This window comes from Balaenoptera musculus, chromosome 10 (genome assembly GCF_009873245.2).
Source record: "Balaenoptera musculus isolate JJ_BM4_2016_0621 chromosome 10, mBalMus1.pri.v3, whole genome shotgun sequence".
Classification (NCBI taxonomy): domain Eukaryota; kingdom Metazoa; phylum Chordata; class Mammalia; order Artiodactyla; family Balaenopteridae; genus Balaenoptera; species Balaenoptera musculus.
This window is the reverse complement of record NC_045794.1, coordinates 13108851-13133802: the sequence shown is the minus strand read 5'-3', so window position 1 is coordinate 13133802 and position 24952 is coordinate 13108851. Positions and strand designations below refer to the sequence as shown.

At 39.4% G+C, this 24952-nt stretch overlaps 1 protein-coding gene across 1 annotated transcript in view; it reads right to left on the bottom strand.

Moving 5' to 3' along the window:
- Nucleotides 1-24952, bottom strand: part of DERA (deoxyribose-phosphate aldolase) — a 124501-nt gene that overhangs the window by 53876 nt on the left and 45673 nt on the right. The window contains exons 4-6 of the mRNA XM_036867174.1: nt 23523-23618; nt 21199-21333; nt 2188-2316 (exon numbers count right to left, since the gene is read on the bottom strand). Of these exons, the coding sequence (XP_036723069.1) occupies nt 2188-2316; nt 21199-21333; nt 23523-23618 (360 nt within the window). The remainder of the gene's footprint in view (nt 1-2187; nt 2317-21198; nt 21334-23522; nt 23619-24952) is intronic.

Genomic DNA, 24952 nt, shown 5'->3' with positions numbered 1-24952 from the left:
CATTTGTTGAGACATGGATGGATCTAGAGACTGTCATACAGAGTGAAGTAAGTCAGAAAGAGAAAAACAAATATCGTATATTAATGAAGTATCTGGTAAAACACCTCACAGACAAAGTTATATTACTCACAGTAATAGACACTGATTAGATGAAGAAATGAAGGAGATAAACAATGACATGGACACGGATACAAGCCAACAGGAACAGGGGAGAGCGTGTTTCTAGTCACATTTCTGTCTGTGGCTGTGATGGGTGGGATGGAGGATGGAACAGAAGTGTCCAAGCATGAGGACCGAATACCATGTTCCTATCTATGCAGTAGGTGCAGTGAGTAGGACAGGGTTGGCTGCCGGCCCAGAATGAATATACTTTCACTGTGACCTGGATCACGGTATTCTGGGCTAACTCGCTTGTCCTGGTGAGGAGCACGAAAAGGGAGGCTACTGGTCTACCTAAGACTCCAATGGGCTTTGCCCAGGTTCCTGAGAGTTGCAGCATCTTCTATTACTGGGGGCCTTTGAAACGCCAACATAACTGATGTCCCACTCTTTAAAGTGTTCCACTCTTCCCTATCCTTGGGTTTTCAGAGATTTCGCTCTAAATGAAACAAGCAGGGCAGAGATCTTTTGGATACAGCAGCAGTGACCAGAGTAACAGCTTCATTAATGCCTAGTTGGCTGATTTTCAGTAGAGTTCCAGGGAACGATGCTTCGTTTGAGTCTTCAAAAAGTGCACGAGTAGAAAAATCTAGAGGGTGACCACAACAAAGGCCCAGATTTAAGACCTGAAGAGTCACGTATCTTCCAAACATGGAGCCACTAGTAGGGCACCTAAAAGTCCAATACTGAGTCACAGCATAGTATGATAAGTTATCTGATAGACGTTTTAACAGAACACTATGAGGGCATGCAGAGGGGATAATAAACCAAGTGGTGGGGGAGGAAGCAGTATTGGGGAAATATCCTCGAAAAGAGTGACAACTATGCTGAATCTAAAGATGTTCAAGAGTTATTTGGGCAAAAGGCATTCCAGGCAGGGACACAGCAGGTACAAAGATTCCAAAGGATTGTACGGTGCCATGTGCAGACCACAGCGGGTAATTCCATAGAGCTGGAGCATATGGTATGCAGGGAAAATGAGGCGATGGCAGAGGCACAGGCAGGGTCTTGAGAAAGACCTTTTTTATTTTTATTTTTATTTTTTTGGCCGTGCCACACGTCTTGCAGGATCTTAGTTCCCCGACCAGGGATCGAACCTGGGCCCCTTGCAGTGGACGTGTGGAGTCCTAACCACTGGACCACCAGGGAATTCCCTGGGACGGTCCTCTTTTAAAGTCGGGCTGAAGGAATTTATATTGTATCTTGAAAATGAGGGGGAGCCGCTGAAGGATTTTCAGCAAGCAGTACCACAACCAAATTGGCATTTTAAAGAGATGATTCTGGCAACAGTGTGGAGAACAGATTGAAAGGGGACAAAAGTAGAGACAGGGAAAACTAGTTAGGAGACCGTTGAAGTGATCCATGTGGGGAATGACTGTGGTCTAAGAGAGCAGCACACAGAATGGAGCAAGGACGTATTAGGTACGGTAAAAAAGTAGAACTCTCAAGACTCGTTCACTGATTCATATGAAGGTGAGAAAAAGCAATCCAGCATGACTCCCAAGTTTCAACCTTGGGCTTATGACTGGCTAGACATGCTGTTTGTAAAGATAAAGAATAAGTCAAGCTACATTTCAAAATATAAAAAACAATGACACTGCCCTAAATTTAAGAAGAAAAAATTAACACAAACAAAGCACAGGCTGCCTTAGACAGTACGGATATGGATCTCTGAGAAAAATCAAACCCTAAATTCACAGAGAGGAAGAAGTCAGTTAAAGAAATTCCTGTCTAACATATGTTGATGAATGAATAATCAAAGAATAACGCAGAAGGCAATTCACTAACAAGAGAGCCATCTACTGCCTTACAAGGATAGTGCAGTGATGAAATGCCACCAAAAAATGTGGAAGAAAGCCAAGTTTGCGACCATTTCCCACTGCACATGTATTCATAAAGTATCTGACCCCCCACCAAAACAAACTCCAAGTGGTTAGCACTTTCAGCTAATAGCCAAATGCTCTGACTCACTTATTTCTTCTAAAAACATCAATATATACCATCATTTCAATATAAAACCTGGCTTACCTGCCATCATTGCTATCATACTGGCTTTGTAGACATTCGTAAGAGATCCAAGTTCTCCTGTTGCTAAGATGGTTTTGAGATGAGCCTCCCCACAGGCCTTGCGAAACTGACGAATCTCATCATACAGGGCTGGGGAAGGAAATAATTGAGGCAGTTACAAAGCAGGCAAGTGATAACATAACTTGGCAGCCATTCAGAGCTGGTAGAACCCATCTCAGATTTAGGAAACATAAACCATTTGTCACTTTCTAAAAATCACCCCAATTTAATATCGCCTCAAGCATTCTGTTGCAGTTCACATCCTGTTACAAGGAATGCTTAGTTTGCTACCATGAAACTCTTTCTATGCCCTGGCCCAAGGTCCTGAGCCATGGAGCTTTTAAAATATCATTATAATGACATGCAAATTACAAATAGTTTTTACCGCTTCCATATGATGGTTACTTAGAATAAAAAAGAAATCCATCTACCAGATATACAGAGGTATGCTACTTTGCAAACTAAAGAAAAAAATCCTCAGGTCCTTATTTATTCTCACATTCACACAAAATAAGTTCTCTTGTTGGAATATAAAGCAGGCCTTTCCTGAGAGCTCTGCTAATGGTAATAAAGACATAAGAGCTTGCCCCACTATCTGCCAGGGTATGTGTCTATATATCGGACTATAAAGTGTTAAGCCTGGCCAGGTAGTGACGGATGTACGTACACAAATCCACCTGTAGAGGAATTCAGAGATGCAGCTTTGAATCTATTAACCCCTGACCCCAATAGCACATTTGGCTTTCTAGAACTCCATATAGCACTCTGAAAGCAGTTGGATTAAAAAAAAAAAAAAAAAATTAGTCTCAAGTCAGCAAACTCAGTCAAACCATGAAAGTCATAACAAGATAAACAAAACTTGTCTTCTCAATCCTAGAAAACTTGAACTTAACCTGAACCTCGACAGTGAAAACTGAACACAAATAAAGGCAAGGATTCTATTACAAGATGCACAGTAAAGTCCAGTGTTCATTGCCTCCAAGAGGTACCCACAGGCTTTTTAAGAAAGAATTGAATATTTTCACAAATCCCTAATAATCAGTAGTTTTGAGTATTAGAGACGATCTGAGATGCCACACCTCCCACCTTACCCTGTTTGTCCCACGTAAACTATGAGAAAATCATCTTACCCACACATCCAATATGACAACATGTGAGAATGGTATAAACAGCCAAAGACTGTGTGGCAATAATAGTTTGTACTCTTTTAACTCAGAGCATAAATCTTGGATGGAATGACATTTACTGAGTTACCAAATCTAAAAAGAGAAAGTTGTCCTCTAAGAACAAATGACAAGGAAATCTCTTGATCTAAAAATTCAAGAAGGCTAGGGACTTCACTGGTGGTCCAATGGTTAAGCCTCTGTGCTGCCACGGCAGAGGACAGGGATTTGATCCCTGGTCGGGGAACTAAGATCCCACATGCTGTGCTGTGTGGCCAAAAGAAAAAAAAAAAAAAAAATTCAAGGAAATCAAAAAATAACTAGAAACAAATGACAATGAAAACTCGACAACCCAAAACCTATGGGATGCAGCAAAAGCAGTTCTAAGAGGGAAGTTTATAGCTATACAAGCCTACCTCAAGAAACAAGAAAAATCTCAAATAAACAATCTAACCTTACACCTAAAGGAACTAGAGAAAGAAGAACAAACAAAACCCAAAGTTAGCAGAAGGAAAGAAATCATAAAGATCAGAGCAGAAATAAATGAAATAGAAACAAAGAAAACAATAGCAAAGATCAATAAAACTAAAAGCTGGTTCTTTGAGAAGATAAACAAAGTCGATAAACCATTAGCCAGACTCATCAAGAAAAAGAGGGAGAGGACTCAAATTGATAAATTAGAAATGAAAAAGGAGAAGTTACGACACTGCAGAAACACAAAGCATCCTAAGAGACTACTACAAGCAACTCTACACCAATAAAATGGACAACCTGGAAGAAATGGACACATTCTTAGAAATGCACAACCTTCCGAGACTGAACTAGGAAGAAATAGAAAATATGAACAGACCAATCACAAGTAATGAAATTGCAACTGTGATTAAAAATCTTCGAACAAACAGAAGTTCAGGACCAGATGGCTTCACAGGTGAATTCCATCAAACATTTAGAGAAGAGCTAACACCCATCCTTCTCAAGCTCTTCCAAAAAACTGCAGAGGAAGGAACACTCCCAAACTCATTCTATGAGGCCACCATCACCCTGATACCAAAACCAGACAAAGATACTACAAAAAAAGAAAATTACAGACCAATACCACTGATGAATATAGATGCAAAAATCCTCAACAAAATACTAGCAAACAGAATCCAACAACACATTAAAAGGATCATACACCATGATCAAGTGGGATTTATCCCAGGGATGCAAGGATTCTTCAATATATGCAAATCAATCAATGTGATACACCATATTAACAAATTGAAGAAGAAAAACCATATGATCATCTCAATAGATGCAGAAAAAGCTTTCAACAAAATTCAACACCCATTTATGATAAAAACTCTCCAGAAAGTGCGCATAGAGGGAACCTACCTCAACATAATAAAGGCCATATACGACAAACCCACAGCAAACATCATTCTCAATGTTGAAAAACTGAAAGCATTTCCTCTAAGATTAGGAACAAGACAAGGATGTCCACTCTCACCACTATTATTCAACATAGTTTTGGAAGTCCTAGCCACAGCAATCAGAGAAGAAAAAGAAATAAAAGGAGGGCTTCCCTGGTGGCGTAGTGGTTAAGAATCCACCTGCCAATGCAGGGGACACAGGTTCGAGCCCTGGTCCAGGAAGATCCCACATGCTGCAGAGCAACTAAGCCCATGCGCCGCAACTACTGAGCCTGCGCTCTAGAGCCCGCATGCCACAACTACTGAAACCCGCATGCCTAGAGCCCGTGCTCCGCAACAAGAGAAGCCACTGTGATGAGAAGCCTGCGCACCGCAACGAAGAGTAGTCCCTGCTCGCCGCAACTAGAGAAAACCCGCGTGCAGCAACGAAGACCCAACGCAGCCAAAAAAAAAAAAGAAAAGAAATAAAAGGAATACAAATTGGAAAAGAAGAAGTAAAACTGTCACTGTTTGCAGATGATATGATACTTTACATAGAGAATCCTAAAGATCCCACCAGAAAACTACTAGAGCTAATCAATGAATTTGGTAAAGTTGCAGGATACAAAATTAATGCATAGAAATCTCTTGCATTCCTATACACTAATGATGAAAAATCTGAAAGAGAAATTAAGGAAGCACTCCCATTTACCACTGCAACAAAACGAATAAAATACCTAGGAATAAACCTACCTAGGGAGCCAAAAGACCTGTATGCAGAAAACTATAAGACACTCATGAAAGAAATTAAAGATGATACCAACAGATGGAGAGATATACCATGTTCTTGGATTGGAAGAATCAATATTGTGAAAATGACTATACTACCCAAAGCCATCTACAGATTCAATGCAATCCCTATCAAATTACCAATGGCATTTTTTACGGAACTAGAACAAAAAATTTTTAAATTTTTATGGAGACACAAAAGACCCTGAACAGCCAAAGCAGTCTTGAGGGAAAAAAACAGAGTTGGAGGAATCAGACCCCTGACTTCAGACTATACTACAAAGCTACAGTAATCAAGACAATATGGTACTGGCACAAAAACAGAAACATTGATCAATGGAACAAGATAGAAAGCCCAGAGTTAAACCCACGCACCTATGGTCAACTAATCTATGACAAAGGAGGCAAGGATATACAATGGAGAAAAGACAGTCTCTTCAATAAGTGGTGCTGGGAAAACTGGACAGCTACATGTAAAAGAATGAAATTAGAACATTCCCTAACACCATACACAAAAATAAACTCAAAATGGATTCGAGACCTAAATGTAAGACAGGACACTATAAAACTCTCAGATGAAAATATAGGCAGAACACTCTATGACATAAATCACAGCAAGATCTTTTTTGATCCACCTCCTAGAGTAATGAAAATAAAAACAAAAATAAACAAATGGAACCTAATGAAACTTAAAAGCTTTTGCTCCTCAAAGGAAACCAAAAACAAGACGAAAAGACAACCCTCAGAATGGGAGAAAATATTTGCAAATGAAGCAACGGACAAAGGATTAATCTCCAAAATATATAAACAGCTCATGCAGCTCAATATTAATAAAACAAACAAGCCAATCCAAAAATGGGCAGAAGACCTAAATAGACACTTATTCAAAGAAGACATACAGATGGCCAAGAAGCACATGAAAAGCTGCTCAACATCACTAATTATTAGAGAAATGAAAGTCAAAACTACAATGAGGTATCACCTCACACCAGTTAGAATGGGCTTCATCAGAAAATCTACAAACAACAAATGCTGGAGAGGGTGTGGAGAAAAGGGAACCCTCTTGCACTGTTGGTGGGAATGTAAACTGATACGGTCACTATGGAGAACAGTATGGAGGTTCCTTAAAAAACTAAAAATAGAATTATCATATGATCCAGCAATCCCACTACTGGGCATATGCCCAGAGAAAACCATAATTCAAAAAGACACATGCACCCCAAATGGTCACTGCAGCACTATTTACAATAGCCAGGTCATGGAAGCAACCTAAATGCCCATCAACAGACGAATGGATAAAGAAGATGTGGTACATATATACAATGGAATATTACTCAGCCATAAAAAGGAACGAAATTGGGTCATTTGTTGAGACGTGGATGGATCTAGAGACTGTCATACAGAGTGAAGTAAGTCAGAAAGAGAAAAACAAATATCGTATATTAACGCATATATGTGGAACCTAGAAAAATGGTACAGATGAACTGGTTTGCAGGGCAGAAATTGAGACACAGATGTAGAGAACAAACGTATGGACACTAAGGGGGGAAAGCGGCGGGGGTTGAGGGTGGTGGTGGTGTGATGAATTGGGCGATTGGGATTGACATGTATACACTGATGTGTATAAAATGGATGACTAATAAGAACCTGCTGTACAAAAAAATAAATAAAATTTAAAAATTTTTAAAAAGAAAAGAAGAAGGCTAATCTGCAGTTAACTTATGATTTAATTAATGATTTTTCTACCTAGTACAATGTTGCCATCAAAAGCAAGCTTAAGAGTGAAACAAATGTGGATTTAAAACCCAACTCTGTCACTTCCTGTGTGACCTCAGGCAAGTTACTTCTCTCAGCCTCACTTCCATCCTTAAAGTGTCAGTAACAATATTTACTTTATAGGGTTATATGAGGACTAAAAGAGAAGATATATATACAGTACTTCACACATTGCCTGTCTTACAGTAAGCACTCAAAAAGTTTAATCATTAAGCTCAGAATTCTAGTAAAATGAATTTTCACTAAGTGTTGTGTGATAAAAGTCAAATCATGCTGCATGGCCTGACCCAGCCAACTCTTTGTACTGCACCGAAATTTTGTTATACGGATTAGTGCTTACAGCCAGTGAGCCATCAGATAAGGCTTGAAAATCTTTTATCACAGCATTTGTTAAAGTGAACTTTGGCCTGTATAGCAAAATTCTTAAAACATTGATCCTGAGCATGTTTATGAACAAAATTACCACCAGCCTTTTTCTAAAACATATTACCTTTTGACCCAGTGAATTTCTTCACCTACAGTTAAAATTAACCAGAAAAACCAGATGTATTTTATGACTCAATTATCAGCCACCTGGAGTTTACGCTTTTTAATCCATGATCCAAACAGAATGAACCAAAAATGGTCACTTCAAGCTTAACTGGATTTAACAAATATGGGACTAGTGCCTTCTGATTCTTTAACTGCCAACTCCTCAAATCATTTTACTGACCTATTTCACCACATAACAGGATCAAGGTTTTCTGAGCAAATAACTTAAATCTTTAAAAATCGACATTGGGAAAGTGGTTGTTTCTGTAACCATTCTGCCCAGAGTATACCAGGACAGTTACATCAAGACGCACACACCAAGTCTGGCCTTTTTAAAGCGTTGCCTGGGCTCCATCAAATGAATGCTTCTCCTTGGTCCTTTGAATCTTACTGAGTGATGCAAAGATGAAGAACAGTTAGGGATTTTCCTCAGTACTGCAGCATCAGCAATGGCAGCAGATCCAAGAGTCCAGAGGCCACCAGCCAGCAGCATGGTACCCGTGCTGGCCGGTGGAAGCAACACCAGCAGTGGCCCTGTAAGCAGCCTCTTCCTGTGGCACAGCTGGCTTATTCTCGGCTCCCTACTCTTTCATGGTCCTGCTTGTTTTCTAAGCCTGGTTCTCCAGGCTTCCCACTGATTCAGTGAGCTACTCTACATCCTCCTAACAAATCCCTTTTCAGCTTAATCAGAATTGTTTTCATTAGTTTTTAACCCACGACTCCAGTATAACACATACAGAAGACTGGGGAAGTATGGTGTAGTGGGCAACAGTGTGGGTGCTCCGACGGCTGGATTCAGACCCTAGCTCTAAACTGCGTTGTTGGGGCTTCCACGGAGGCGCAGTGGTTGAGAATCTGCCTGCCAATGCAGGGGACATGGGTTCGAGCCCTGGTCTGGGAAGATCCCACATGCCGCGGAGCAACTGGGCCCGTGAGCCACAATTACTGAGCCTGCGCGTCTGGAGCCTGTGCTCCACAACAGGAGGGGCCGCGATGGTGAGAGGCCTGCGCACCGCGATGAAGAGTGGCCCCCACTTGCCACAACTAGAGAAAGCCCTCGCACAGAAACGAAGACCCAACACAGCCATAAATAAATAAATAAATAATTTAAAAAAAAAAAAAAAAAAAAAGAAGGTATAAACTACGTTGTTGTTTGATCTACACAAAATTACTTAACCGTTGCCTTGGTTTTCTCATCTATAAAATGGGGATAAGAGAGGTTCACATATTTTGTGGAGTTATTTCGAGCATTAAATAGGTTACTATACATTAAAAGTTCCAAGGACAGTATCCAGCACCTAGTTAACAATCAGGGAATGTCAGTCACTTGTTCTCCTGCTGCTGGTAGTGGCGGTGATACTGTTACAGTTTCTGCTGAGTGCGTATCACGGTCAGAGCACAAAGGGACTGGTAAAAGCAGAGGACACCATGAGCTACGTTTCCTAAAGAACATAAGATACGACCTCTTTGGGGCACTAGAACAGAAGTCTAGTTTACTATATCACAAACTTCTTTTAGCTTTGTTTGTCTTAACTCAGAGCCCATGCTCCTTTGGATAGCAGAGACTGCTGGTATAAGACAGTTTTGGCTACTTGCTAGTCATGTAAACTTGTAGGAATTACAATTTTTCTAAGCCTAAATTACTTAGGGGGCTTCAGTTTGCTCACATATTTTGGGGAAGATTAAATAAAAGAATACATGTAGCTAGAAGAGTACCAGGCATTTGCTAAGCATTTAATTATTCCATACTAGTTTTCTATATTTTTCCTTATGTAGTTTCTGAAATCCAAAAATAACTTTAAAAAACAAATCAAATCAAGTACTGTCCTAATACTTATAAAAATATACTTAGAATTTACAGATCTTACTTACAAAAAAAATAAATAAATAAACCGTTTCACTCCAACACAAACCATGGAAGCCACAAGAAGCACAGGTAGTTATGAGCACCTGACACTGCAGTTAATAGTCACCCTGGAAACTAGATAAATGCCATATGCGCATCAAAGCAACCTGATGGCTGAAATGTAACCTAGTCAATCTCAAGTCACAATGTCCTTTACCATACTCAACTTTCACTTTCCTTACAATATGAATAAGCAAAACAATGGAAAAACTAATGGGTGGGTTTCCTCCTACATTTGCAGGAAAGGACAGCAGCAGGATGTAGATTTATATAATTGCTACAGGACTATACATGTGGAGGAAATTACAAGTGAAGTAATAAGTGCAAGAGATCTCCTTCCAAAAAATTCCTCATTAGGAATCATTACCCAAAAGAATTAAGAATCCTCCAAGTTTTCAAAGCATCTTCCTTCAAAAATTCTCAAAGTGTTTTCTACACATTGAGGGACGCTCTTACCAGTGAGGGTTGGGAATTCTGGAAAACTTGGTAAAGCACAACCAGCCTGAGTATGCAGTGCTGGGCCAGGGAGACAGCCTGCACGGTCAAGAGATTGTTACATACAAGGGAATTGAGCAAATAAGTAACTATACTGATGAAAATGGGAGGAAAATTTCTCACTGACAAGAAAAAGAGGCATAAATATAGAAAAGGAGAGGGCAAGAATAAACCATGTGCTGTTGGCTTGTAATGGAAGTTATCTGCATGAACTCATGTTTCTAAGACAGATAGATAGATACAGACAGATGTATGCGTGTTTGTATGTGTATTGTATACATTCACATATTTTGTAGAGCTTTCCACTGAGAAGGCCTAGAAACAACAACCCTGTAGCAATGAGTACACCTAGCACCCAGATCTTGGTTTCTAAATACCAGTCTTCAATAAAAGGAAGCAGAGCTCCTTGGGAAGATGGCTGATTCCAAGCCTGGGGCAGAGAAAGCTGAAAATAAGCCGGAAATATCTTTTATAAGAATTACAAGGACGGTCTTAGAGAAAAACGGAAACATGTCAAAAGGACAGAGGAGCCAGTCTGAAGCAGCTGCCACTTTCCAAATCTGGGACAATTTGAGTACCAAAATAAATAATGATAGTAATGGATTATAACCAACTGAGTAAAATAGGCACCCATGAGTTCTTACAGAGAGGAAGAAAGGGAGGGAGGAGAAGGTAATGCTAACTAATAAGTATAGAAGAAATGATGGAATTAGAAAATCACCATTTGGCAACTACTGGAGTAATAACTGAAGAATTATCAATGAACACTAAAACAACTGAGTACAAGTTAGATAAGGAACAGGATATTAACATAGTCTCAAAATATCTCCATTCATAATGGATGTTAATTACCTATTAAAATACAAAATACTTATTAATTTTACAATGGAGAAACTTGGCAGAAACCATATTAGCCAAGTAAAAAAGTAACATCATCAATAATGGGACAAATCAACATCTTGGGACTCCTGAAATAATGCACTGAGAAGAACAGAGCAAAAGTTCAGTGTTATTCCTATCAAAAATACCTAACTTGAACCTAATCATGAGGAAACACGCAACACACCCGAACTGAGGTACACTTTACAAAATAATAGACCTCTATTCTTCAAACACAAGGAAAGATTGAGGACTATTCCAGATTGAAGAAGCCTAAAGAGACATGTAACAATTGAATTTGGACCTAATTAAAACATTACTAGGATAATCTGCAAAACCTGAACAAAGTCTGTGGATTTAATGATAGTATGATAGTGCTAATTTCCGGACTTTGATGGTGTACTGCGGCTTCGTATAAGAGCGTCCTTCTTTTTAGGAAATACACACTGAAGTATTTAATAGTAATGGATCAACATGTCTGCAAGTTAATCTCAAATAATTCGAAGAAAAATTATATCTATATCTCTATCAATCTATCTATCTATCTATTGATATCTATCTGCATACACACAAAGAGAGAGACAGAGAAAGAGAGAGGGAAAGCAAAAAGATAAACGGGGTAGAATTTTATAATTGGGGAATCTGAGTGAAGAGAAAACAGGAGTTTTGTGTACTATTTCTGTAACTTTTCTGTAAGTTTTAAATTATTCAAAAATAAAAGTTAAAAAGTTACAACAAATGCTGTTGTAATTTATTTAGCATCCAGGTATTTTTCTCATGGGAGGGCTTTTGAAACTATCAACCATTCTACTGTTTTGTAAAAAAAAAAAATGTGTGATTATATGTGGCACATATTATTTTATAACCTGCTTTTTTCCCCTTTGATATATCATAGACATCTTTCCAAATTAATAAATACAGGTCTGTAGCACAATTTTTAATGGCTGTACAATCTTCCATTGCATGGTCGTAAATAATATATTCAATCATCTTTCTATTATTGGATATTTAAGGTTTCAGATTTTTTGCTCTTATAAACAATACTTCAGCAAACACCCTTATAGTTAAGTCTTTGCATACATCATGACATGTTCCTTAGAGCATTTATTAATTTTTCTGCTCACATACTCACAATACATATTCATTGTTAAAAATTCAAGCATTACAGAAACGGAAAATTCCCCACTTAAAAAAAAAAAAGAAAGAACAATCCTTTCACATACCAGAAAAATAATAATTTGGAAGGCTATTATAAAAGATGACTGACAAATGAAAATGGAATTCAAATACCACGACTGCAAATTAGTCCGAATAATGCAAAATTTAACAAAACACACACAGCAGAGAAGTGGCTGGCATAGTGATGTCACATTAAAACACCTGATAATAAATGTTTTGACTTGTAACGAGGTTTTCAGGAGTAGTGAGAGTGGGTATATGAGAAACCCAGGATGGATTACATTGTAGATGCTTAATCAGTACAACGGCACAACCAGCAGAGGTGTGGTCTCCTGTCTGTCCCGTCTCATCCCTCCTACTGGTGCTACGCTGAGGAAGAGGAACGGAGGTCACAGCCTGACCTTCAGCTTGTCACTGCCAGTGGGAACAACAGGCGGCGCTGTGCTGGTGGAGTGGTCCCTGGTAGGACTCAGAGAACTCAGCCGCTCTGGGAAAGGCCTGTGTGCATGAGGGTGCTGCTCCAAGGGTGGAGGGGCTCACACTGCATCAGTTTCAAACAGCATCCGAAACAGGGTGACCACTGGCTCCACCTTCTGCCTCCCCGTGTTAGCAGGAACTCTCATCTAAAGCATTCTACTTTTCTCTACCTAAAATTATCCTCTTTCTTTCCGGCTCCCACCTAAAAGGAAAAACGGATTCCTAATTTTGTGGCTGCTGGCAACTTGTTAAGTTTTCTGGAAAAAGCACTGCTGTAGACATAGAAAACTATGTTAGTGAAGCTTTCATGTATAGGAATTATGAACTGAGTAAGAATCCAAGTGTTTACAGACAGTATCTCCTATCTACAAGCCATGAAGTAGATTTCCCTTTATATTTCATGCTATTCAAAGTCACTTAAAAAATAATTGTTAACGAACATATCTAAGCAATTATTTTTTGAGTACCGGAAAGATGTTCAACACTGCACATGAGTGGCCTGAAAATAACTCTTAAGATAATTATATGTACAGTCAAACACTTAATATAAAATTATACAGCAACCTTTTCATCTAAAAAAGCCACAAAATGTTCAAGAACAGTTTTCATCCACTAAGGCAACTAATTAATCTTGTAAGACTAAAACAGAGATGAGCTAAAACACGAGGTAGTAAAATAACCTGCAAGAGATAAAACACACACATTTTTGTCAATAGTATTTGAAGTTTTGAAGAATCATAGCATTAAAAAAAATAATAATAAAATAAAAGCATACAGCTGCCGTAAGTATCTCCAGATTTTTTCTTTTATAAACAACCCTCAAAACAGAAAGCACAGATTATGAGTTATGTGATTCCTCCCCAAAAAGTGTCTATACATTTAGAGATTGCTTTTCTCGTAAGATACTATGATTAACAGCTCTCCAAAACAAAGAAAAATCCTAACTTCTTTTAGCAGATGTTCTTTCTACCACCCTCCTTTTGTAAAAATAAGCGAATAAGAAAAATAAATTGTTGCCCAGAGTCAAGATTTTCAAGATCTACTTGCATGCAACACAATGATAGATACTGTGGCTTCGGCTGGAATATTTCATTCTCTCACCCTAAAGCTCTTGAGAGTCATGAGGCATGTACTCCACAAACCAAATTTGGGAAAGCAAGTCAAAGCTGAAGAATTGAACGGGGTAAAAAAAGTACGTGAGGCTCTGGATACAGAAGACAAACAATATTTCCAGTTGTGATTCCGGACACACGATGCTGGAAGAATGTCACAGAAGTAGACACCTTTGGAGTCATGTGTGCTGGTGCTCCAGTGTGGAATGGGTTTCCAAAAACTAGTAAAGCCAGTTCTGGTTCTTAATAAGCTCAAGGTCCTGGAAGATTCTTGAATCTGATAGCATTTCCATGTCACTGGTAATGTATTAGGTAAATACATGCAGCAGAGAGAGAAAGGTCATAGAAAAGTAAAAAACGAACACCTCTGTATATTTACAGAACATGGAATGCATTTAATTTTCAAAACCTGCTCAATAAGGTTTATAAGATGATGACCCTCTTCTGCTGAATTCCTTCTTCAAAGAACTGTTTATGGAACGCAACTGAGGTGTCAACTTCAATATCATCATTAAAAAATACCGTGTTACAAGCCCTTATCATTGGAATAATACACACAGACAATGAAAACACGAAATATAAAATCACGGGCCGTTGTAGCTCTGAAAGACTGCAGAAGTCCTTATGTCTTATCCCCTCACTGGTAGCTTATTTAAATGGAGGCAGAGAGAAGTGAAGTATTTGCCCAAGGACTCAGTGTAAATTAGCAAAATTATAAATACTAAAACCCGTGGGAGTTCCTCTTCATTAACTCAATGCATGTGCTGTGTCGATACTTCCCTTGACAACATACTATCCTCATCAGGAGGAAGAGGGGGAAAGAGAGGAAACCGCAGTTGGCAAGGAGGGATTCATCTGGGCCAAGCAACAGGATAACCAATTTATGCACATTATCTAATTTAATCCCTATTATGACCCCATGAAGTAGATACCGCTATTCCTATTTTACCTCACAGAAGGTACAGAGAAGTTAAGTAACCTGCCTAAGAGCAAACAGCTACTGACGATAGCACCAGGATTCCAACCAAGTTCTGTCTAATGCAAAGACCCTGCACAGACCAACTATTTCGGGTCTCCTGGAGTGACCCCCTCTTCTTCCTCCACAATGTATCCCTTCTGGGTCTGTGCCTCCAATGACAGTTGACCCATCTGGTGGGCTAGGTACCCCCCCTCTCTCCCGGTAGAGCACAGGAGAGCTGCTCTCTTCATCTCAGAGCACAGTCTTCCCAGGGAGAGGAGAACTATCCCCCCAAGAGCACAGAAGTAGATGTCTCTCTGGCTGAACGCACCAGAGTAACACCGTTCCTTAAGCCTGCTGTTCACGGCTAACTGCAGAGCAGGTTAAATAAATGGCAACACGTGGGAGATACGATTTGGACTAATTAATCAATATGTAAATCCAGCAATGCTTCGATTATGCGGCACATAAACTATGTAGAATCAAGAACTAGAAGTTTTGGGGGACTTCCCTGGCAGTCCAGTGGTTAAGATTCCACACTTCCAGTGCAGGGGGCACAGGTTCAATCCCTGGTCGGGGAACTAAGATCCAGCATGCCACATGGCAGGGCCAAAAAAAAAGAACTAGAAGTATATTAAAAACAAACAAACAAAAAAAAGATGCTCCAAGTTAGTGCTTCTCCTTAGGACCATGGGATGGCAGGGGAAGAAGGGGTGGAATTAAAATCACCTGGAGTGATTTTCAGTGTAGACTCTTACTCCTCCCTTACATCCAACCCCCAATTCTGATATCACACATACTCAGGGGAATGTGATAGATTCTGTGAGGAAGGGAGCTGGGGCCAGTAATCGGAAAATGTCTGTCAGATAATTCTGAGAACCAGCAATACATTCCACACCCTCTCCAGTTAAAACCACTGTCGGAGCAGTAAGTCAGATGGTGCACATTTCTGTACCCAGATGGAAAGGAGTGAGGGAAGGACAGTATAACGAGCTGACAGTAAAAAGCCTAACAGCAAAGGACCAGGCACGACAACAATAACAAAGATGTTTAAATAAAAAGATATACAAAATCCAAAAACAGCACAGCAGTCTGGACCATTAGCTATGGGGCAAGTCACCTTGGAGACTTCAGTAGCCCCTAAGAATATCACCGGATTCCAGGATAATATACAGGCAAACCTCAGAGATACTGCGGGTTCAGTTCCAAACCACCACAATAAACCAAACATCAGAATAAAGCGAGTCACATGAATTTTTCAGTTTCCCAGTGCATATAAAAGTTATGCTTATACTACACTTTAATGTATTAAATGTGCAATAGCATTATGTCTAAAAAAACAATGTACACACCTTAATTAAAAAATATTTTATTGCTAAGAAATGCTAACCATCATCTGAGCCTTCAGCAAGTCATAATCTTTTTGTCATGGTAACATCAAAGATCACTGATCACAGATCACCATAATAAATATAACAATAATAATGGAAAAGTTTGAAATACTGAGAATTTCCAAAATGCGACACAGAGACATGAAGTGAACAAATGCTGTTGGAAAAACGGTGCCTACAGACTTGCTTGACATGAGGTTACCCCGAACCTTCAATTTGCAAAAATCTGTGGCATGCAACAGAGAGAAGTGAAATAAAATGAGGTGCCTATAATCACTGATACAATAGTTCTGAATGATCTGGAAAAAACTGTATTTAATAGAAAGTGTAAATAAAGTGAGGGAAATGTAAATATTTTTTAATGAATTTCTTTCTAAAATGGCTAGATTCTCTGCTTTGGTCAAGATTCACTGAATTTGAATGTCTACTTATGTGAAACTAATCGATGAAAAGCATCGTTTCATGGGGAATCATTTTAGTGGGGAAATGGAACACGGATTCCAGAGTCAGACAGATGCGGGTTCCGTGCTCTGGAGGTTTGGTCCTCAGCACAGGGAACAGCCGAAATCAGTGAGGATAGGAGGTTTCCAAGGGAGAGTGTGCAGAGTCTGAGAAGTCTGAGAGTTTGCTGGGACAGAACTTGAGGACCCGACACTTCAGTGATGACAGAGGAGGCAGAGGAGCTTGCAAACAAGACGCAGGAGTAATCAGAAACACGGAGGAAAAACTGAAGAAAGTAGGGTCACCAAAGCCGTGACAAGAGAGTGTTTCCAGGAGGAAACGGTCCATTGTGTCAACTGCTGCTGCACGACAAAGCTAAATGACTGAAGAGTATCTCCCGGGCATAGCAAAATAACAGGGCATTGTTATCTTGGAAAGAACAGATTCAAGAGAAACAAGTACATACGGCTCTTTTAAGAATTTCAGCCACAAAGGGGAGAATGGAAAGGGAGACTCAGCTGGGGATGAGGAGGAATGGTGACATGTAGGCTTTTTTTTTTTTTTACTGGATAAGAATGTTTGGATGGGGACTTCCCTGGTGGCGCAGTGGTTAAGAATCCACCTGCCAATGCAGGGACCGGGAAGATCCCACGTGCCACGGAGTAACTAAGCCCGTGCGCCACAACTACTGAAGCCCGTGCGCCTAGAGCCCGTGCTCCACAAGAGAAGCCACCGCAATGAGAAGCCCGTGCACCGCAATGAAGAGTAGCCCCCGCTCGCCGCAACTAGAGAAAGCCCGTGCACAGCAACGAAGACCCAACACAGCCAAAAATAAGTAAATACATTTATTTTAAAAAAAAATAGAATGTTTGGATGTATGCTTGGATGCTGATGGGATGAGCTCCAGAGAGAGGTGGAGGCTACAGGAGAAAAGAATGGCCCATAAAAGGACCAAGGCTATGAAACTATGGGAGGAGGTGGGAGCCACAGCACGGCCCAGGGACTGGACTCAGGAGGAAGGAGAAGAGGAGGAGTGAGGGAAGTAGATCTGATGCAAGGACAGTGAGAAGTTCCTGTGTAACAGATTCTATTTTTCCCGAGAAGCAGCAGGTAGGTTGTCTGCCAGTACTTAAGGAGCCTCAAGGTGGGTGGAAAAGTTAGAAGTTTGAGGGAGTAGATGTTAAATGGTCATCAAGGAGAATCCAAGAAGAGGAATACGAGCCCTCTCCAGTCTCCCCTTTGAGTTCATACCCTAAGCTGTGGACCCTTGTGACCATGAGAAATGGTGAAGATACACTCTGAATGGCCAGGTTTAGAAAACAAGATTTTTTCTTTTGTGCTTTAACCAGTGTCCTACACACCTCAGTGCACAGAGAAGAGGATCCTGGATTAGAAGGTGTAACAGCCTCACAGGCACTTCCATCAGCAAATTCCAAGAAATCAATGTTAGGCTCATATTTTAGTAAACAGCTAATATTAAAACACGACACCGAAAAATACAATACGTAATCAAATTGAGAACTGAAATTAAGATAAAACACTGCAGTGAAAAAAGGCCTAAGACATTTGCAGGTTTCTAGTTAGAATTAAATTTCTAGTATTAAATGTTCCTTTTCAATTTGTTTTGGGTCAAGAGGTTATTAACACCATAAAAAGAGTTAATAGAAAAGTATGGTCTGGGACAAAGATGTGTTATTATATTTTGCATGAATGTCTGTTATTGGGAAATTATCAGTTCTTAAAAACAACCATTCCTAGTTCATTAAGGGAAAGGCAATTACATCAAATCTCATCTTCTATTGTATTTTATTTTCCAATTAGTAGTATTCTAGAGACAAGAGCACAAGTTAAAATATAAACTATACTTCTATGTCTGTAAGTACTTAATAAAAGATAAAGGACATACAGTTTTTTATCCAACTAAATGACATAGAGTTTATTTCTAGATTTGTTTCAAGTTATTATGCTTACTCATTTTTTTCTTACTCTAGGCCTTAAATCTTAACTGAAATCTATGACAAGGAACAGACAAGCAGAATTAATATACAGGGACAAGGGACATCTACTTAAAATAAGCCATTTAAGAATGATTGCAACTGCCCAAAGCACACATGAACTATAAGAAAAGGATCAAAAATCAAAAGCACAAAAAGATATTTGTGAACTGTCAAGAATTTAAACCTGGCAAGGCTTAAAAAATGTTGGTAAGTACAGATGGGAGTATCAGGCAATGGGAATGGCCTGACATTTTTTTTCCTAGATCCTTCAGAATTGCTGTACTAGTGACTGGATTCTCCTGGAATACAGGGAGGCTCCCAGGGGCTACTGGAATCTCTGAGATGACCTGCCTCATAGCTCACAGTCCAGACGGCTGTGCCTTTTGACTTCATAAATCTTTTTATTTAAACATTGTTGTTATTGTTGTTTTGCCTCAACCTTTGCTGTGAGGCTTTTTATGATCACATCCTGTTTGGCTCACACAGCCCACTCTCTTTCCCTGCCAACTCCTTTCCATTAAGGCACAGAAATGTGCACCATCTAACATATTAAGAACGTATGGGGGGACTTCCCTGGTGGCACAGTAGTCGAGAATCCGCCTGCCAATGCAGGGGACACGGGTTCGAGCCCTGGTCTGGGAAGATCCCACATGCTGCGGAGCAAATAAGCCCGTGCGCCACAACTAGTGAGCCTGCGCTCTAGAGCCCACGAGCCACAACTACTGAGCCCGTGTGCCACAACTACTGAAACCCGCTCACCTAGAGCCTGTGCTCTGCAACGAGAAGCCATCACAGTGAGAAGCTCGCGCACCACAACGAAGAGTAGCCCCTGCTCGCAGCAACTAGAGAAAGCCCGCGTGCACCAACAAAGACCCAGCGCAGCCAAAAATAAATAAATTAAAAAAAAAAAAAGAATGTATGGGAATGTAGCTAATGTTCTAAGCCAAAAGACTACCTTTTCCAGCTTCACTTGCAGCCAAGCCTGGCCATGGAACTCACTTAGAGCCAATGAGGTGTAAGCAAAGATGGTGTGTGAGATTTGGGGACAGGACAAGCCCCTATTTCCTGTTGTCTGGGAGATGAATGTAAAAGCTGGAGCTTCAAAAGCCATCACAGACAATGGAGTGTCCTTGAATATGAGGACAGAAACCACACTCTTTGGAAGTGGAAGACAAAAGTAGTCCAGGTCTCCAAGAACTTTGTATTTCACAATACCCCCAAAATACCTACTTCCCAACTTTATGTGAGAGAGTAAATCCTTGAGCATTTAAACCATTGACTGAATCTTTGTGGCTCTATAACTAAAAGCAATTCTTAATGGATAAACAATGGAATTATAATTTACAGAAGATGAGATAGATGGATTGATGGATAGAGTCATAGATATCTATGAGATATTGGCATAGATATCTATGAGATATTGGAATTATAATTTACAGAAGATGAGATAGATGGATTGATGGATAGAGTCATAGATATCTATGAGATATTGGCAAGACCAATAGGTAGGTTAAGAAAAAATACATTAAATATAATCCTAATTTTAATTTTTTCACTTTCTAAAAATTTTGATTTTAAACTTAACAGAAGGATGGGAGTTGCATGTGTGTATATGAAGAGAAAAAAGTTTGGAAAGTTGTGCACTGCAGTGTTTCAAGGGTTATTTGTAGGGGATGAGATTATGTAGAACACCCACTTTATTACTGGTTAGAACTTTTGTTTTTAACAGTGAGAAGGTATAACCTTTGTAATTAGAATAAAATACGCCAATTATTTGATATTCACGTATCTAAAGAGACAACACATTATTCTGGCTTTATCCTATGACTGTGTTAAAAATTTTTAGTTAAACTACTTGTTACAATGATTTTTCTGAAATACAGAATTGTACTTATTTTAGCTATCAACAACTCTAAGTATACAAAATACATTTAAGGCAGAGGTAAAATCAATTCCTTCAAAAAAATAATAGCTTGTTACTGGAATGGGAAATGTCCTATTGTAATTGACATGATAGTAAATCAGGAATCTCGAAGGTGAATATGTAATAATACCCAGAGGAGCTACGTTCAAGAACAGGAGTAAAAACAGACTTAGCAGACTAATTAATAATCCCACATCCTCAAAATCCACAAAGATTAACATAAAAAAGGGAAGCTTCCTCCATCATATTAAAATAAACTCTGCATAGAAGACTTGCCTGGAGTGATTTTTGTATTGAGTAACAAAACAGTAGAGAATAGAATAAAAGTTAATAATCCACTGCATGGAAATAACTAATCACCTAAAGGGATCTAAAAAGTTCATGCAGGTGGGCAGGATGAGCAATCTTGGTCGCGTTTTCTCCTCAATTCACCCTCTGATCTAGTGACTTGTAATCTAGAACAGTGACTTCCAAACCATGCTGCCTCTTATCAGATCCTTGCCATCTGACTGACCAGGGAAGAACTAAGTCTCCCTCTTGGGTAAGGATGTGTGTGCACTTACCTTCCCACTGGCCTGTCAGCACCAAGGTCCTGTTAATTACCACGTCAATTTCTGAAGCTCCATCTTCCACAGCCAATCTGATCTCTTCTAATCGTGTTTTTAAATGAGTCTGCCCAGCTGGAAAGCCAGTGGCCACTAGTAGAGAAAGAAGAGGGAAAAAAAAAGAAAGGAAGGAAGGTAGTGAGGGAGGGAGGGAGGGAGGGAGAGAGGGAGGGAGGGAGACAAATTTCAATTGGTCAGTATCTCAACAAAGAATTTCAGACCAAAAAAATGAGCGTTTAGACCAAAGCATGAATGACACTTTAGAACTTCATGCCTACCTTGCAAAGTGAAGTGTAAAGAAACTGAATGCAATTTTATATAGTACTGACGTTAGGATAAATATTAGCATTATATCCTTTGGAAGACCTGAAATTAAGTTGCTACGGAGATGCTCACGGGGGTGTTTTAAGTAAATAGCAATTAAGAAGATAGGTCATCGTCAAAGTGAAAGTCATAAGATAGTAGCTACAGCCCTGTCTTGATGGACACTAGTTAATTCTGGATCCTACTCATGACCAAGTTGGCTATCACTGTCATGATTTACTCATTCACATTTATAGCTGTTGTAACCAAACTGTAATATAGGTTCCTCCCACTGCCTATTTTAAAATGAACAGCCAAGCAGATGAGAATAAAGGGGAGATGTTGCACGATGGAAAAGCACCTAATTCGTCCACAAAACTGGGGCAGGGGTGAACTGGGAAGAGCAGGGCCACGCATAAATAAAAGGAAAATAAAAACACAATGACACTTTGGAAAAAGTATTAACATTTTTAACATGCGAATCATTAATTCCATTCCTGTGTCTGAAGATAACCTTTCATGTTTCCTTGATGTTATTAAATTCCTTGGGTCTGCTACCTTAGAGGAAAGCATGTTTCCCTGTTGTATAAAGGAAAAGCTGAATTGACTGGGGCTAATGAAAAATGAAGGTTGATAAAGGTGTAGCTAGCTGCCAAATACTCTGGGAATCTTCACAAATGGGTTGTATATAAATACTGTATAGTCTGTTTCTTTTGATGTATCCCTAATAAAATAAATTAATGATTTTCTTAGCTTCCTTCTTTAAAGCACCAGGATATTCCTCTAATACCTTTTAAAAGGAGAATCTAATTTTATATGTATCTATCCATATGTAAATACACACACACACATACAGGGAAGCTTTTAGTAAGACTTTTCCCTCCCTCATGCCTTGTTCTCCTACTGCATCTATCTTAAGTCAGTAACTCTTTTTTTCTTTTTATTATTTATTTATTTGGCTGCGCCGGATCTTTGCTGCTTTGTGTTGCAGCATGCGGGATCTAGTTCCCTGACCAGGGATCGAACCCAGGCCCCCTGCATTGGGAGTGCGGATTCTTACGCACTGGACCACCAGGGAAGTCCCTACATCTATCTTAAGTCAAAAAGTCTTGAACACACTCTCTTTTCTTTATCTTTCAGGCTTGGGGGTGGCTCTCATCATCTCCCACGCGGCCTGTGCTGAGTCTAACTAACTCCATTTCACCCCTCTATAATTTGTCCACTACCATCCCCTAACTTAACCACGTCATGAAGCGGATCATGGTATGTCTCTGCTTAACATCCTTCGGTATCTTCCCCGTCACCAAAATAAAACCCAGATGCCACGGCCTGATATCGTTTCCCCATGGGATCTGACCCCAATCTACCTCTCCAGCTTCAACTCCCAAGCTCTGCCTTTGTCCTACCTTAGGATCCAACAATTGCAAACCCATTTCAGTTCCCTGAACTGTGCTTCTGCACCTTCACATGTGCCAGTTCCTCTGTCTAAAATGCCATTCCTAAGCTTATCAACTCTCTAAACTCTTCCTTAACCTTAAGACCCAATGCAGGGGTCTTACTGTCTCATCTATGAAGCATCCCCCTACCTGGTGAGTGTAATCAACCTCTGCAGAATAAATCACTACCCACTCAGAGTTACAACCGTACCTTCTGCATATCTTTATTGTTATATTTTACATATAAATAATATTACATGTCCTGTGTTACAATTTTTTTTTAAACTTGACTATTCCTCCTAAACAGCTAAGTTTCCTTTAAGGACAGAGATACAGTTCTATACTCTTAGGAATTAATATATATAATGTCTGCTACTCAACAGGCAATTAATAAATATGAAAATAATAGATAAATACAACCAATTAAATATATAAAACTAATTAAAATCATAGTATAAAACTATAGAGATAATACCCCAAAGTGTCTGAGTTGAAGAACTGGAAACATGTTGATAAAACGACAACAGAAGCCACAAATTTTACCTGATGCCACTGGGATATCACAGCCTGCAGCCTTTAGTGCTTTTACTGCATCACATACGCAGGCAGGATAAACACAAACGGCAGCTGTAGTAATGCCTATGAAGAAAGAAATCATAACAGCCTAGTTTATGTGAAGTTCAAGTCACACAATATGCTTTTAATTATTATTTATATTTCAACATTGGCAGAAATCAAAATGAGAGAAAAAATAATTCCCCTACGATGCTGCAACAAATTAAAAGGTTTTTACTTTCCACATTCCCTTCTGGCTCTTAACAACCTGGATCATTTTCTCATCATCACGGTTACAGAATAAAATATATATATTTTTTAATTTTATTATATTTTTTAATTGAAGTATAGTTGACTTACAATGTTGTGCCCATCTCTGCTGCACAGCAAAGTGACTCAGTTATACACATATAGACATTCTTTTTTTAATATTCTTTTCCATTATGGTTTATCAGAGGATATTAAATATAGTTCCCTGTGTTATACAGTAGGACCTTGTTGTTTATCCATCTTATATATAATAGTGTGCATCTGCTAACCCCAAACTCCCAGTCCTTCCCTCCCCCATCCCCCCCACCCCCTTGGCAACCACAAGTCTGTTCTCTAGGTCTCTGAGTCTGTTTCTGTTCTGTAGATAGGTTCATCTGTGCCATAGTTTAGATTCCACGTATAAGTGATGTCACGTAATATTTGTCTTTCTAACTTAGAATAATAATCTCTAGTTGCATCCATGTTGCTGCAAATGGCATTATTTTGTTCTTTTTTATGGCTGAGTAGTGCTCCATTGTATATATGTACCACATCTTCTTTATCCATTCATCTGTCGATGGACATTTAGGTTGTTTCCATGTTTTGGCTATTGTGAATAGTGCTGCTATGAACATAGGGGTGCATGTACCTTTTTGAATTATAGTTTTGTCTGGGGATATGCCCAGGAGTGGGATTGCTGGATCATACGGTAATTCTATTTTTAGTTTTCTGAGGAACCTCCACACTGTTTTCCATAGTGGCTGCACCAACTTACATTCCCACCAACAGTCTAGGAGCGTTCCCTTTTCTCCACACTCTCTCTAGCATTTGTTATGTGTAGACTTTTTAAAGAAGGCCATTCTGACTGGTGTGAGGTGGTACCTCATTGTAGTTCTGATTTGTGTTTCTCTAATAATTAGTGATGGTGTGCATCTTTTCATGTGCCTACTGGCCATCTGTATGTCTTCTTTGGAGAAATGTCTATTAAGGTCTTCTGCCCATTTTTCAATTGGGTTGTTTGTTTTTCTGTTGTTGAGTTGTATGAGCTGTTTGTATATCTTGGAGATTAAGCCCTTGTCTGTTGCATCATTTGCAAATATTTTCTCTCATTCCATAGGTTGTCTTTTTGTTTTTGTTTTTGTTGTTGTTGTTTTTATGGTTTCTTTTGC